This window comes from Alosa alosa, chromosome 2 (genome assembly GCF_017589495.1).
Source record: "Alosa alosa isolate M-15738 ecotype Scorff River chromosome 2, AALO_Geno_1.1, whole genome shotgun sequence".
Taxonomy (NCBI): Eukaryota; Metazoa; Chordata; class Actinopteri; order Clupeiformes; family Clupeidae; genus Alosa; species Alosa alosa.
Window position 1 is genome coordinate 30101414 of NC_063190.1, and position 17363 is coordinate 30118776.

At 39.0% G+C, this 17363-nt stretch overlaps 1 protein-coding gene across 3 annotated transcripts in view; it reads right to left on the minus strand.

The window, feature by feature from the left end:
* The window catches only part of LOC125310242, a 200385-nt gene that overhangs the window by 146333 nt on the left and 36689 nt on the right, over nucleotides 1–17363 (minus strand). For all 3 annotated transcript variants that reach the window (XM_048267470.1, XM_048267478.1, XM_048267462.1), the window contains 2 exons: nucleotides 9213–9385; nucleotides 326–434 (listed from right to left, as the gene is read on the minus strand). In XM_048267470.1, the coding sequence (XP_048123427.1) occupies nucleotides 326–434; nucleotides 9213–9385 (282 nt within the window). The remainder of the gene's footprint in view (nucleotides 1–325; nucleotides 435–9212; nucleotides 9386–17363) is intronic.

A 17363-nucleotide genomic window follows, 5' to 3' on the forward strand; every position in this document is an offset into this window, starting at 1 on the left:
TTATGAACAGGCAAGATGGGGGTGGGGTTGTATAAAATCAATTTTACATGTGAAATCTATGAACTAATCATGTTTTGGTACTTGTTGTCTAGCAGATACCAGTGAGAATTGAGTGTGGATAATGCAATTTAGTAAGACAGTTAGAATCATATAGGCCTTTCAGCGTGATTTATTTTTGTGGAAAAAATGTGCTGGACTGGGCGGCGGTCATATTTTGTACCGCTCTGCGGTACATCTAGTTATAATTATAACACAAACTAAAGTAATTGAAAATGTTAAAGAACTGACCCAGACAAAGAAAAGACATCTCAGCATATATGCTTACCTTGGTTTCCTAGGTATCATTCTTGTTTTGCTGAGTTTTAAGAGTCTTTCTTCAATGGTTTCTTCTTCGGTCCCAGCATAAATTGGAAAATTTCCAAAATCTTCTACGTCTGAAATATATAGACACAAGTTACTCTACTAACAAGTGTAGGTCTTACTAGATTAATAATACATAAGTACATAGTCGGACATAGTGAACCATAGTGGGTAAAAAAAAAAAATGATATATATAAAATAGTTGCACTGTGAAAAAAATCCTTAGTATAGACATAAATCTGGCACACATAACTCATCCACTATTTTAGCCCCACTGTCTATTTAGCTCCACTGCCCCTTTAACCCTCTGATACAGTATATTTTCATTATGATTTTCCTGGATAATTTTCACCTGACCTCCAATTCTGCTCTGGCTTAAATCGAGGCTAAACAGGATAGTTTTGTCTTATGGCAGAGCCCGTTTACGGTGAGCCGCATCACTCCCTATTAACTCCATTGTACATGCAATCTGTTGCAGTTCCGCTAGGGGCGATCACGAATAAGTGCAAAAACAATGGGGGTCTATGGAGCTAGACGGCTAAATTTGTCTCTTTCACCTGGTTGTCGTTGAAAAATCGAAGATTTGATTGTGGTTTCTGCAAGCTCACTATGGATTATAGGTCAAAAGTTGAATGAACGAGTACTTACGTCCTTTCGATTTCTTACAGTTTGGGTCGTTGTTGCCCACGACACACTAGCTTTCTGCTAATGAATGACGTCATTGACGCATTTGAAAGGCATTTTAGAACAAATAAGTGACTCAAAAAATATAATACTCAGCGGTGTGTATTTTCTCTATCCCCTCTTTCGCATGCAACATTCAAATTTCTGGGCAAAAAATTATATCCTGAGAAAAGTGGATTTGAGGGGTACAGCTCCATAGACCTCCATTAATTCTGCACTTATTCGTGAGAGCCCTCATGTGGAACCAGAAAAGGAACTGCAACCAGTTCAGAAACCGGAAGTTTCCCGAGGTTCTACCTTTATTAGACATTCTCTGCTTATGGTAAGATTTAGACGGTGGGCCAACGACGTTTACTACGCTGTTGGCTGATTGACGTCGATAGACTAAACCATATTTCTGTATGGATTTAAACAATTTCACTATGTCTACCAAAATTTGTTTGCAGCTCATGTTCGATCATATATTTTTACAAACTTTTATTTTAACCGTCTTCTCGGGCACATCCACGGATAGTTGTAGTCATTGACCCAATCAAATCAGAGTACCTAACGTCATTGATTCATGTCAGCCAACCGCGTACAACTTAGACAGGACCCCAAACTGTACACATCGAAATGCCGGAAGTACAGCGGCGGTATGAGCGGCTAACAAACTTTTCTTACAGATTCTGACTTCAAAGTGACATTACTACACGTTTTTTAAAATACAATTATTTATTACAAATTCATTGTCTGCCTCTTACCTAGTTCCTTCGTGCACATGTCGTAGTAGAATGTTTCTAAAAATCGTAACGGTCAAATTCTCTGAATACCGAACTAAGATGTCTTAAGACAGACATGTCAAAGTCAAGGCCCGCGGGCCAAAATGAATTATCTACGGCCCCCGGGATGATATTTGATTAGTATTAGAACCGGCCCGCAGGCCACAGCCGTCGGCTGCTGTTTTGCACGCACCAATACTCCATTTCCCACCATGCAACGGAAGCCCACGAACTCACTGCGGCACCGCAAGTGGGCCTCGGCTTCATTATTCATCAGTATTCAGTCAGGGCAGATGTCAACTTTCAGCTACCCCCCTCCCCAGTGTTGTGCCTGAACACGTTCATTGAATTAAAGTTCATGAACTCGTTCATATTTTGAGCGAACGTGAACTGAACGTACTGTATTAGCCTACTACTGTCTGATGAACGTTACTGTGAACTCGTTCATTCTGGTGTCTGTGAACGGCACGCTCTTTCAGTTTAACTTCGTTGAATAGGGTGTCAGATTTCTACAGAGCCTTCCACGCGAAAACCCGCGACATTTAATAGAACAACGTGGATTTATGCAACTTCCATAAAAAACAGAGCACAGACTATATAAAACACTGTTTGGCATTAAGTATTAAAGTCAGCCAAAAGCTATTAATTAGTCTTAGTTAAAGATAGTTAAAGATCTCCAGATCAGTGATTTACGCATGATCTGATCCGCCATTTACCATTCACAAAAGCTGGTATTGTGTTTCCTGAATCAGGCATTCAAATGAAATGTAATTAGCATATTAATATTCTATCAGTGTATGATGCTTGCATGAGGGAAACATCCCAAAACAAGGGCACCCATATAACTGCTGTTGTTTTGAGAAGTATTTCTCATGCAACCATCATGCAACAATGCAAAAACAATGAAACTATTGTAGGCCTAATTATATTTTACATTAGTAAAGCAGTACTGCAGTGATGTGCATGTTTTCACAAACTTTTGTGAACAATCTTAGCACTTTAAACATTGACTGTTTTGAAGTGCATGTATAGCAATATAGTATAAAAATAATAATAATTGTGATATCATTATGATAATTTGATGGGGGGTGGGTTCATGTAGGTGGGCCCCATGACCCCAAAGTATGCCTTGACTGGGCCTCAGGTCAAAGAAGTTTGAGAAAGTCTGATGTAGACGACAAAGCAGCAAGGAAGCATCGTATGATCATTTAAACAAGTTTTATGACAAGGTCGGTGAGGATGGGAAAAATCGTACATTTCTGTGCAAACTTTGCCCGCACTTCAGTCACAGTCATTATTCATTTAATCATTAAATAAAATACAGTACACGTCTTGGTTCAATAGGTTACGTGCAGTCATTTTAGTATGTTTTAATAAACACTGAACCAGTCCGGCCCTTGGCTTGTAGCAAATTTGTTTTTTTGGCCCTCTAATGTATTTGACTTTGACATCCCTGTCTTAAGACATGCGTGCATACGGTTTAGTAGCTGTTGGTAGCATGTTGGTAGTGGTAAAGTACACAGCTAAGTTAACCTGGATGTGTTAAAGGAACCGTATGTAAGAAATGTATTTCAATTAATCATAAAATGGCCCTGATATGTCACTAGACATTAAGAAATCATGTTCATTTCAATTACTTATATCACTGACAACAGTAGTCTGGCCAGGATATTGTCATTTAAAAAGTGAAGTTGCAACCCTCAACTGATGTTGATGTGTTTTGTCATGTCATGTTGTGTTTTGGCCTGATGCGCCACCCTCCACCCAGTGGTGCAAAAAGTGGGTATGCACTATATGCGGCGCATAGGGGCGCAGCACCGTGGGGGCGCCAAAGCGATGGTAAAAATAATAATAATAATAATAATAATAATATATTTGGTATATTCTATATGTAGCTACTGTTATACATTTCTAAATCATTTCTGCATTTCCTCAATGTTAAATAACATTTTAGAGGACTAACAGGCTAGAGAAGGTGCCCTATTTCATAAGATTCCATCATAGAATTTTGACATAGAAAAGGGAGTGGGGGCGCCGTGAGCGCTGAGTGAGCAGGGAGTAGTGAGTTTTCATCTATGGAAAAAGATAAATACAGCAAAAAAAGCTGTCGGGGGCTGAACATAGAAAAAGAAAGAGGGAAAATGAGATGGCATTCAAGGGATGCGACAGTAGTTAAATAAGTGGATGGTGAAAAGCAACAGGTAGGATTTAAAAGGTGACGTCTGTGCTTGGAGGCTTGCAAATATTCATGTTAACAGACTGACTAGCGTTTGCTAAGCATATGCCGATTGAAACATGACCTATTCCATTAAGATAGCTAGGTGGCTACCATGCTCATACTGAACTTTTAATGGCAAACTGCAAACAGAAATGTCACTCTAGCAACAACTCATTACATTTTTCCATTTCCTAACAATCCTAATATTAATAGCTTAATAATGTGCTGATAATGTGGCAAACAAAGGCTAGAGTTGGATCAGCCTTATCCTTCGTGAGCAACAACTGGCAAAAGGATGTTATGAGAACCGATTAGACTCTCTTAAAATGACAATGCACCATTTAACAATACTTCAAGTTCAAACTGGCAGAATTTCTTAAAAAAATAATAATTTAACTAATAGTGTAAATTATTCGCCTTTTGTTTACTTTAGTTTAGTTGATTGTGTTTTTTTTTTTTTTTTTTTGGGGGCGGGCGCAATTTGTTGTTGCATACCCTTCAAAAAATGGGTACCTGCGCCCCTGCCTCCACCCAGGCGCGCCTGCAGGTGTACGTCCGTACGCACTGTGCGTACCATCAGGCTACTCAACAGCGAGAGAACATTTCCCTTGTGTGTGTGTGTATTCACACCAAATTGGCCTACCATACCTTCCCAAGTATGCACAGTATCCCATTAGCTGGCGCCCCTGTCTCCACCTATCTACTAATCACAAAGTCAGTAGTGTTTCAGCATCTGGGTTGGCAACCTCGAGTCAGGGGGGAGGGGGAGGGGATACACCGCTCTACAGTAATTTGAAAGTGATTGCAGTACCAGTTTTGGCCACAATCTTACATATGGTTCCTTTAACACTGAGACAGTAGCCAAGTAAACTTAATAGAACAGAAACAGTGGTGAATTTAAAAGTTGAAATTATGTCTTTATTGAATGTATATCGTTATTTGTATTACAAAGGATGAAATCATTTTACAATGACAATGAGGAACACAAAACAGTGTACAAAACAAAAGCCTGGAGAATTGACAGGCTGCTAAGGAAAGCTGGCTCTGTAGTGGGAGCTGAACTGGAATGCATCACTTCAATATCTGACAAAAGGACCCTGAACAAACTTATCAACATCTTGGACAATGAATGTCACCCACGCCACAGCACTATTGTTAAGCAGAAGAGCCTGATCAGCTGGAGACTTCGCTCACTGCCTTGCACAACAGACTGAGGAAGTCATTTGTCCTGTCTTTCTGCCTCACTGTTTGCGTGCTATATTAGCACATATGCATAACCCCTCCCTCCATGCCACAGCCAAACTGTGGCCACACTTATACCTTTTCTTAAAATAGTTATATATATATAGATATATAGACTTATTCTTGCACTGTTGCACTGTTGGACTTACTCATTTGCACTATCACCATGACCACTATCACCATTGCACTATCACTGTGACACTCACTCACTCACACAGAGCACCTTACCTTACCTTACTATGCACAGAGAATCACAGGCTCAGTCATTGCAAGCGCCTCTTGATTGATTAATCACCACTATGTGGATACTGCTTTTAGAATTGATTTAGATTAAGTGTTAGTTATGTTAGTATAATTTGCTAACACTTTCCTCTGCCTCAAGCCTAATACCAAATAAGCTCTTCAACTTTGCCTGGACTACAGGCATGATAACAGATCCTTGCATTGACAATGACCAAGTGAATGTCCGTGAAGAGGAGGCTGAGAGAATTGTCTCAACTTGTCAGGACATTTTGAGTCTGTCCACAAGGGAGATGGCTTATGCCTAAACATTGTGTACTAGCTATGGCAGTGAGACACCTGAATGGATCAGCACAGCTGATAGGCTTACTTAATTGTCTGGGGCACTGTTCCTCACACTCACTGGTCCTAAAACATGACAGTCTCTTGATGTCATATTATCTAAGTGTATATATTTTATTTTATTATTCTTTGGCTAAAGCGCTATGTACAGCACTTTGGTCAGTGCGAGCTGTGTTTAAATGTGCTCTAAAAATAAAACGTTACTTACTTACTGGCACAGCTGCAATTAGAACGGGGTGAAACATACCCCAAAATATCCAAATCACTCTAGTTTAGAATAACAATGATTTTGGAGAGGAAACATTGTCTGGAAAAGGTACGACAACACAAATAGCATCATAATTCAAAAGAACAATTAAAAAAAATAATTTGATAAACCTACCCCTATCAATCAAAGAGAGAAAAAACAGAATGATCCACCCCCTACTAGCATTGAGACTACTAGCATTAGAAAAAAGAGAACAGGCCCTGAACATTTTGAAAAAAATTGTGGATTTTAAAATGTAGCAATCTTTAATCAAGCCAACTATGCCAAACCTCAAGAGATACGGTGGAGTAATGACGCATACAAGAAAAGACTGGGTGAGTTTCACACCTGTATTCTTTCACACAAACATACGTCACAGACCACTTGGAGATGCAAACAATATCAGATTTTTGGTTGATTTGACCATCAGTTAACTTTGAAACAGGCACTTTACTTTGGATAGACAATAGCAATACATCATAGGAGTGATTAACGTCAAAAAATCTAGACTGGAGTAAGTCAATATTTGACACCTCCGATATGTTTAATGTTCTAAAGACGTCAAGTAGCCCGTTATAGTTACCAAATTGATAGCCAAGGAACCAGAAGTGAACACACATGGATGGCTATAAAAACAGTACTTTCATTATACAACTAAACTAATACTTTTATAACCCTTGAGTCAGCTCCTTATTATGTGACCTTAATGGCGATGCAGCGTTTGTTTGCACCTCCAACAGCATGGCGTACCTGGTTACTGTCCCAAAACACCCTCAAATACCTGTATGTTTGTGTGAAAGAATGGCTTTCCTGTCCTGCATTGGCAAGCGTTTTGGGGATGCTGGATTACAAGACATTCTCATTGAAGCTGATGTTGGTGCTGGCACTGTTGGGTTCTAACAGATCACCAATGATTAGAGGATTGAAAGTGGATTCCTTGGCATCGACTGGATGACTCGTTACCTAGCACCACACAGCATCTTGGAACTTGAGTACTGTTCTTGGGAAAAAAAAAAAAACAGTGTTTGAGAGGGAGACCAATTACATGTCAAATGGAAAAATACCCTCTTGCAACACCATATTCTGATTTTAGTCATGCATCTTTATTTAGAACATGATTTAGATCATTATTGTCAATTGAACTTATTTAATCGTCATTAAGAATGGAAAATGTTCTACTATGAACCATAAACCTTGGCATTGGAGTGATCCATGACTATCACATCTGAACTTGTTCAATTGAGTGCCTCTGCTAGCTACTTATAGGCTGACTCAACAAGACATTTAATGCTGACTTTCTTTAACCGCTGGCATTTAGAAGTGCTAGTCTAGCTGAAGCATTTTGAATTCATCATCTCAATTTCAACCTACAGTTGCTGAATGAGTAAATAAATCCCACATACTAGATCCAACCTACTGCCATGTAGCTAGAACAACATCAACATTAGGCTTTACAAATGCACGATAAATGGTTGTTCTTTGTCCTGTTTCACATAGAGGTACGATTAAACACTAAACCATTAACCACCGCAGATTAGCGTTTCTACAGTTATACATAGATGCCTGACATGAATTAACTAGCTAGCTAGCAAACGTTTCAGCTAATTATCGCTACGAGCTAATTTAAAGGGACAGCAGGCAAGCCTGATGCTTTTTCTCTACAAAACTCCCCCTCGCTCGGTCTTCATTTCATCATTTCATCATTTTAGAGTCTTCATTCGCCCTGTAATGAGTAATTTAACCATATACCGATTTACGAAGATGAGTAATTAACACAAAAACGTTGCCTGGTGTCCCTTTAACAGCGACAGTTACTCACAAATTTGACTGTCAACTGTAAAACGTCAAATAATGGTTGACATTTAAAACTACTTAACATAACTATTACAGGGACAATATGAATTTGAACGTGAACCAAACACGGCAATTTACCTGAGAACAATCCGTAACCACCAGAAATGTATGGTAGGCATGTCATTCCCCAAGGGTCCTCACGACTTCTGTTCTCCGCCTGCTGGGCTCACGATAGATGTCAGGTGACATGAATACGAGTTTTTGATTGGTTCATTGTATCTAAGGCTCTGAGTACTCCAAAATATTTGCTAGTCAGTTACACGAAACTCAAATTTGTTTTTTATAAGTATATGACCATCTCGAGGCTGCAAACAAACAAAACTGTAATGAGAAAAAAATATTTATTTAATGTGTAAAAAAAACAAGTCCTCTATTGTTGTCTATGACCGTTTACAAAACTAAAGTAGATAGCAGCTCTCGGCCCACCGTCTAATTGGGCTTACTATTTGATGTTATTATCATTTTCATAGTCAATGGCGGAGTTGCAAGACATACCGTATTTTCCAGACTATAAATCGCTCTGGAGTATAAGTCGCATTGGACTATAAGTCAGATTTAGACATTTATTTCACAAAATCCAAGACCAAGAATGGCGCTAAACTGAGGCCAAACTATGAAAAAAAAAGTGTGACTCTGGTATCCTTTTTGTCCCAGTTAAATAATTAGAGATTCTTTTTTGTGATATTCATGTTGAACAGGAATGTCTTTAGACCCCTCTTAAACGATCCAAAACTACCACAGGAACGGAGAGCACTGGGCAACTCATTCCACCAACATGGAACCACTGAGGAATAGAGTCTTGAATTAGACTTAGTTTTTATGACTGGTCGACATAAGACGCTCATCAGAAGACCGCAGTGGGCGGTTGGGGATGTAAGGCTTGATTATTGAATTAAAATAACTAGGAGCAGATCCAGTCAGTGTCCTATAGGCCAAAGTGAGAGATTTAAATGTAATTCTGGCTACTATAGGGAGCCAATGGAGAGTAACTAGGAGAGGAGTTACATGTGTCCTCTTTGGCTGATTGAAGACCAGGCGTGCTACAGCATTCTGAATCAGCTGTAATGATCTTATTACACAAGCGGGTAAGCCAGCTAATAGTGAATTACAATAGTCCCACTCTATGGGAGCTCGGCTCCTTCTGGCTCCCACGTAATTCGAGCACTGAAAAAAGCCTTACAAAGTTACAAAGGCATTCAAGCCTTGCTCATTTGCATGTAATGTAGTCATCAACAGTTTGTAATATTAGTGTATATTTACTCACAACACTTAGATTTTTTAGCATATCTGCGACCTTCATATGCAAAGGCAGCATCTTTCCTCCTTATTTGTGTTACATCCTCTTCTATTGGTCTGTGTTTTGATCTCATCATTCCCTCAACTGCATCCACAATTTGATTGTAATAGTCTGTTTTGTTCTGTAGCATCTCAATCTGTCTGTTCATATAAAATAACATAAACAGCCACAATTCACAAATACATAGACTGTAAAATTGCATCTTTTATATCTGGAGCTAACATCAGCTTTGTGGAGGGGAAAGCGTGTCTTTATTAAATACAATGACATCAGTGGGTCACAATGTATTATTTCCTAAACAAACACACAGAACATTACCATAATTAACATCAACAACTAATATTATATTGCTTATAGGATAACTGAAAAGTGCCTAACTTCCGTCTCAGTTTTGGTAGTTAGAACCTTCATTCATGTATTTGTTTTTTCGAACTTAACGAAGTTCGAACCGAACTTAACCCCGTCCACAACATTTGAGGTCGGGAAGTTCGGTCTGTAGATCTACTCACTAACATTGTTGTGGAAACACAATAAGCATGGAAACTAAATGCACATAACTGCATTAGCCTACTTGAAATAAGTTACTCCTCTAGTAAATAGTATAGTATTCACATGAAATAAAACAATAAAACATTGAGACCATTCAACAAAGCACACTGGATAATAATAAATTCATCACATGAACTGGTTGCTATGGACTCGTCTCTAGGTTTCCTCAGTCATTGTAAAGCTGCCGAAGCTAAACATAATCCAAAACTCCATTTCTCAGACAAGCGTCAATTTAGGAGCTTGCATGCTACCACTCCTTCCTTCTCAAATGACTTGAAAAGGCTGTTTACACAATTTCACAAATAATCACAGGGACCGAAACATACAGTGGGCATTACTTTGAAATGGGTACTTCATTTGCGCATTACGTGACGTGAAGCTGCGTGAAACTTTAGTACCACTTTCAGCCACTGTGCGTCACTCTGCCACTGTACATTGCTCTGTCAGGAGGCTACATTTAAACATAATTGTTGCTGAGAGGAATCCCAGCCTATGAATTTAATAACAAAATAAATCATGCATAATTAAAAATGACCTGAGGCATAAGGCTTGGCTACACAGTGGTTAACGAAAATCGAAATCTGCTTTTGCTACCGGTGCAGCTCCACAAAACGAAAAAATATCTTAATTTGCTGTCTACGTTATTGTCCATGAAGGCATATCTGGCAAGTTGTTATTTTATGAAGACGTAAATAGTTGCTTTGCTTTCATTAATGGTTTCGCTATAGTCTAGTTTGCAAGGAGACATAACGCGTGAGCATGCCACACTATCCAGCTCCATGCTCACACAGCTGTGGTAGCGGGGGCAGGAGGACAACTGTTAGCGCAGGCTTTATATAAAATTCTTCAACAGAAGCCTTATGAAATAAAGGCCTGCCTCGAATGCATGCTTGCCCAAAATAAAGGCCTGTGGTTTGCGCAGCCTACAGTAAGTAGGCTAAATAACAGACCCGCCACAATATGCGGTATGATGATTTTTTACGAGTAAGATATTTTTGGTGCCCTACGCGCACTGCATGTTCTTAAATAACAATGAAATATCATCAGTAATATTCAATCATTATTTTGTGTAAATGGGCTATGCATTGGGTTAGACACCAGGGGCCATATTCACAAAGCCTTTTATCTTCCCACTAGCAGTACTCCTAAATCGCACTAAAAGATTTTAGCTAGGAGTTTTCTCTTAAAAGTTATTCACAAAGGCTTTCAGACCTACTCTTAGTGAGGAAAAATGACAACTCCTAAACTAAGACTGAGTCTTCGTTGCTATGGATGACGTCATTATTCGAGCTTGACTGAAGTGACCACCTTGATTGGCTGATGATTGGAATCATTCCCGCGTTACAAACACCTCCCTTACGATGATGAGTGACAGGTGACAGGTCTGAGAATGCGTGCGCTACACAAGGACGGAAGATGATGAAAAACTGAATAAAAAGGCCTAGCCTAAATTAATCAAGAGTTACATTTAATTTACATGTTGACAATGAGTAACCTAGTTTTAGATGTTGTTGGTGGAGTTTTTGCATCAGTTAGTTATGCCAACAATGCAAAATTGTTTCCTCGAGATTGGAAGCTCCTGTAGCCGTATAGGATTTCAATACATGGCGATGTGAAATGCCACAAAAAGCGGTTTGTGAATAGGTCTTAGTGAGTTAGGAGTCCTCTCGACTTCTTTTAGCTGTCCCAGAGGTGGAAAGGTGCGATTTGTTGGGGGCAGGGCCAGATTAACAATTCATAGACCCCTGGGCACAAATGTCTGGTGGCCCCCCCAGCCAACGTGAATCGGGCGGTCAGTTAATAGGCCTATAACGTGAAGATTTTTCTTGCCATCTAAGGCACGAGCGCATCTGTGAGGCCAAGCCTCACCAAGTAGCCAGCAAGTTTACAACGAAAATTACATTTAATTAAACTGCTTGTATGCCAAAATAGTTTTCAATATTTTGAATATCAGTGCCGGGTGAATTAGGAAATGTTCTTAAGGTAGCCTTATGGCTGAAAGCTGCTTGGGATCCCCCCCTGTCAAGCAATATTACCATACAAACGGCAGCCTGCTCACTCATTGTTTCAAAAGGAGTAGGCTAATTTCGGCTTTGTCGGAACTGGCCATAGGCTACGTAAAAATAAACTTCCAAAACTAACGAAAAATATTTATCTTCTTTCAGTTAATTCAAAAGTTTGAAAAAGTTAAAAACAGATGACGTAATGCGCGTCATTGACATAATGCGCAAATAATATAACCTAGATATTCAAATATATTCGAATAGGCCTACATGTGTTTATTTTAGAGGGAAAATTTGAACGTAATTTTTGAGCAATTTTGATAGCCCTAGTCCACTGTAGGCTACGCCAATTGGCTAACACCTTCCACCTAGGCCTGGTGAGTGGGGGTCGTTATAATGCGTGTGAAATAGCACCATTGAGTAGCCTATGCGAAATAGCCTTAAATCGTTTAGGCTATTTCGCATAGGCTACCTGAGAGGAGGAAAAGGGCGCGCGCGGGTAGGCCCAAAACTATAAACTAATAGATTAAAAATAGGCCCCTTAGATTTCGGTCCCTTAGAGTAAAAAAAAAAGTCATTCAATGCAGATGTAAATTAGGTAAATAATGCAACCTTAACAAAACCATGGTTCGAATTACGGGGGGTATTGGGGGGGTCCGACCCCCCTAGATGAGACTTGAACCCTCCCAAAAGGGATGAAAATAATAGTTTGGGGGGTACTGACAAAAAAAAATGTAATAAAATGTAATGTTATCCAATATTGCATGTAATTAAATGCAGTATTACCATCACATACCAACAATTCAGGATATAATCTAATGAAATACGATTTTCAAACCCTCACCCCCATTGGGCTGTACCATTTCTCCGTTCAGACTGTGTTCTTTGCCCTTATATAATACTGACGAATTAAAACAAATGCACAGTGTAGGCTGCTAAAGCCTGATATACGAATGGGTTAACAAGTGGTGGCCAACTGGCCATTTGTCTAATATTTCACTGCCTTTGTAACATGATAGTGATAGCCAACCTTAGAAAAACATTGAGTAGCAAGATCACTATGGTTTAACCAGAGGTCTCCCTTCCACTCAGCGGCCACGACCATCGCTGCTGCTTAGCTTAAAAATCAGGCCTACAATCACACGCCATAGGAGGAGTTCCATAGATACAGTATTCACCCCTTGCAGACACGTGACTTAAGTCACGTGACGGCTCCATGCTGGACGGCAAAAAGATGGGAGACGGACGGCAAATTGCATTATGTCATAAAGATTATGATGAACTGAACACCATTACTATAACATCTTTGTAGTTCAATGTATTGCTGTTTGGGGTCTGATAGTCAAAGAAGATGCCAGTGGTGTTGTTAGATGAAATGGGTCATGATCGCAAATGTAAAATTATTAAAACTGGTGGTAACAGCAAGGGGAGATAACGTTACGTTAGGCTACTGTAATTAACATTATGGTAAATGAACACCCATAAGTATTTCTGGACTAAAATATTGCAAAGCGATTTGGCTACTTTATTTGTCTTGCTTTTATCAGTTGTAACATAGTCAAAACGTTAAGAATGTAATATCAGAACATGAAATAATAACTAGCTGCCACACTTAGAAGCTAGCTATTCTAGCTAACGCGTTTATAGTGAGCTCATAGTGCTAGGGCTAATGTAACTTCGTCAGTTTGTAGCTTGCCCAGAATAAACTTTACTTCTTACATGTCTTAAGTTAAAGAATTGAAAGAAATAGGAAATTAAAAAAAAACTTGAACGGTATTATCTGTTTACATTCAGATCTTGCCAAAGACTTTGCCTAAGTGCTATCTGCCGTCCTGTTCAGAGTCTATGGTTGCTATAGCAACCGCTGCTGTGCTTCATACACTGAGGAGATAAGCATGCAATTGTGGTTGAAATACTCCCGAAACATAAAGAAAACAAACCAAAATATATCTATGCAAGAACGTAGGATGTTGTTGTATTCCAAACAATAAGCCAACAGTCGTGGAAGGGCATTACTACGGTTAAATCTCACTATAATCTCCTAGCTGTGCGATATGTCCCATTACAACCCATTGATTTGATTCGTGTTCTTGCCGTCAACTAGGCTATTTTGCTGTGGCGCGAACAAAACGTGACGTCACTTGCAAGGGGTGAATACTGACACAGGGAGAGGTTTAATGAGGCAATTTATCATGTTGTGCATTAATGTCTTAAAAAGAGGGAATCTGCACTAATATTCAGGGAATTTTGCATGTAGATTAGTGGTTCTCAACCTTTTTTAAGCAAATGCCCATAAACCCATAATTGCAACGTTACCTGCAGTTTGTTTGAAACGCTACGTGAACATACAGTATAATACAATACAATATAATAATCAATTGGACCTGAAATGTCTTTCCTCATTGCAATTATTAGAGTTCAGCCTTTCTTAAAAACGTTTTGTGATATACAGTAACACCAGGCGCACATTATATGAATTGCCTACTAGGCTACATTATATGAATTGCCTAGGCTAAACAACATTTTTGTTTTCCAACTAGGCTACAATATATGAATTGCCTAGGCTAAACAACATTTTTGTTTTCCAACCGTGAACAAGTCATTTTTTTTTATTTGCTTGATGTTTGGTAGGTAGGCTTAGGCTATCCAAGAAAAACAAATCAAATGAACCAAAGGCAGGCCTTGTTTTAGGCTAGGTGAACTTGGCTATTAAACGGGAGACTTTCTGTTGACCATCTGTAAACAATTCTGCGTCTTAAATTTAAGTTGTATTTTGCCATTTCCGTGCTATTGGTCTGTATGCATTTCCATGTTTGCATTGCACTGCTATACCAAAAAATATGTTTTGACTGTGGCGCGCAATTTTATGCACGGGGAGCACCTTGAAACCCAAATTCAACCCTTTCCTGTTGTGCTTGCTAGTATGACTAGCTTCTTTTAACGTGTCACAACGTGGACCCACTAGCGATCATGTGACACTTGCTCTGCTGCAGCCTGGAGCTTCTCTCGCATACGCCTCCTGTATTTAGTGAATGAATGGGGTTTCAGTGCGTGATTTTGAGTGCTTTTTCCCCATAAGTAATTTAAATACTCAATAATGTCAATTTGCACATTGTTAAAACAACAATCACAATATAATCGCAGACGATATATATCGCCCACCCCTAGAAAATATGGCAATGCATTACAGTATATCATTTTACATTAACAAAACGTACAAAAATAGAACGGACTGAAAATAAAGTAGGCACTGATGTTCTTTAAAATCTTGTTTCCTGTAAATGTTGTCAGTCATTCTTAACCCGTTTACTGCTAACGTGCATATATGCGCCCACAATGAGTGTGTTCTAGAATGCCAAGGGTGCATACGTGCGCCCAAGGAGCATCATCATTGCTGCGATAACATGTAGCCAATTAAAACATTGTTACTGTGCTGTTGCTATATTGACATGATAGTAAACATATTCTAGACAGATCACGATTGGTTAATATTTTATATGCTAATTAAGTCATTCACAAACTTCAAGAAACAAGTTAGCTGATGCTAAATATCAAGCTATCTAGCTAGCACCCAGAGAGAGTTTGCGATTGCGGTACCGTCAATTTACGACCGTGGAGGAGAGTTTTAATTTTAACTGTGACAGTGACAGCAATGAGGAGTTCTTCGGATTTGAAGAGGAGGACTTGGAGGGGGTCGTGTGTGGTCCAGGGGAGGACGAGGAGGGAGACGAAGAAGGAGGAGCGGAGGAGCAAAGTTCACTGGGCTTGACACCAAATTTCACTCGTGTAATGACACGCAACCGCTTTCAGCTCTTGTCCTCCTGCATCCACTTCAATGACAACTCTGAGGTTGGAGAGAGGTCAGCCGGGTTATGATCCACTTTTTAAAATCCGCCCACTCATGGATCTAGTCCTGAAGAGTTTTCAGAGCGAGTACTACCCCACGAACACCTCTCCATTGACGAGTCCATGGTTTCATTTCGTGGAAGGTTTTTTTTTCAGTCAGTACGTGCCAAATACGGACTGCAAAGTCTGTTCCACGCGGAAGGGCAGTCCAGATGACGCACAAAGAGGGAGGAAGCAGACACCTTTCTACTGCAAGACCTGTCCAGACCACCCTGCACCGTGCCCCACTGACTGCTTTGAGATGTACCATACAAAGCTTGTGTACAAACACTGGTGAGATGTTGTTTGCTTATTATAGTAGGCTATCTAGTATGTGTTCTGGTAAATTACATTAATTTTAATATGCACTGTTGATTGTTTAATTTTAATATGACTGTTGATGGCATTTTCATACAATTTAATAATTACTACTATTGATCATATAAAAGTTTATGCACATTAAATTAAACTGTTAATAACTATAAATGTAGACATTTTCCAAAATGTTCCATTTTGTTTGAATTTCTTCTCTAAATATAGTTTTTTTGTTCTTTTACAGAATGCTGTTCTCCATCTCAGGCATCAACCACTACCAGCCTAGGTCGTCTTGGTTAGTCAGTTATTGTTCATTTTTAGAAATCTATACACAACTTGAACTGATATTTATTGTTTTGTTCAAATCTCTACCAGTGTAGACGTTTTGCTGTTCGTTTTTAGAAACCTATACAAAACTTGAACTCATATTGTTTGTTCAAATCTCTACCAGTGCAGAGGTTTTACTGTTAATTTTTAGAAATCTATACAAAACTTGAACTGATATTGTTTGTTTGTTCAAATCTCTACCAGTGTAGAGGTTTTACTATTCATTTTTAGAATGTCATACAAAACTTGAACTGATCTTTATTGTTTGTTCAAATCTCTACCAGTGTAGAGGTTTTGCTGTTCGTTTTTAGAAATCTATACAAAACTTGAACTCATATTGTTTGTTCAAATCTCTACCAGTGCAGAGGTTTTACTGTTCATTTTTAGAAATCTATACAAAACTTGAACTGATATTGTTTGTTTGTTCAAATCTCTACCAGTGTAGAGGTTTTACTATTCATTTTTAGAATGTCATACAAAACTTGAACTGATCTTTATTGTTTGTTTAAATCTCTACCAGTGTAGAGGTTTTACTGTTAATTTTTAGAAATCTATACAAAACTTGAACTGGCTAGTAGCTGGCTAGCCAGTAGCTGGCTAGTAGTACACTAGTTTCCGAAAGATGTTCAGAGTTCTTTTTTGTTTTCATCAACAGTTATTACATGTATAGCTGTATACTCAAATGAAACATGGATCTAATCCAATGTGTTTTCAAAGGCAAAATAGGAAATTAATCACAGAGAACATGAGTATTGTGGCCACATATAGGTTGCTCCCCGGGCACAACACTGGTCTCTGGTCGGGGTTCGAACCGGCAACCCTCCGTTTAGTGCTAACCAGTAGGCCACGGCTGCCCCTCAATTAGCAAAAAGAACTTTTTATTGTTCAATTTTACTACAGGGGTGTTTATGTTTAGTCATTCTAAACCTTTTTGGACCTGAATTTAATTGCAAAGGAACAGCATAAATACCGACATGCATGGTACTACATGATTAACATGTCACTGTTTGTTAGACTACCTGATTTATCTGAATTGAAA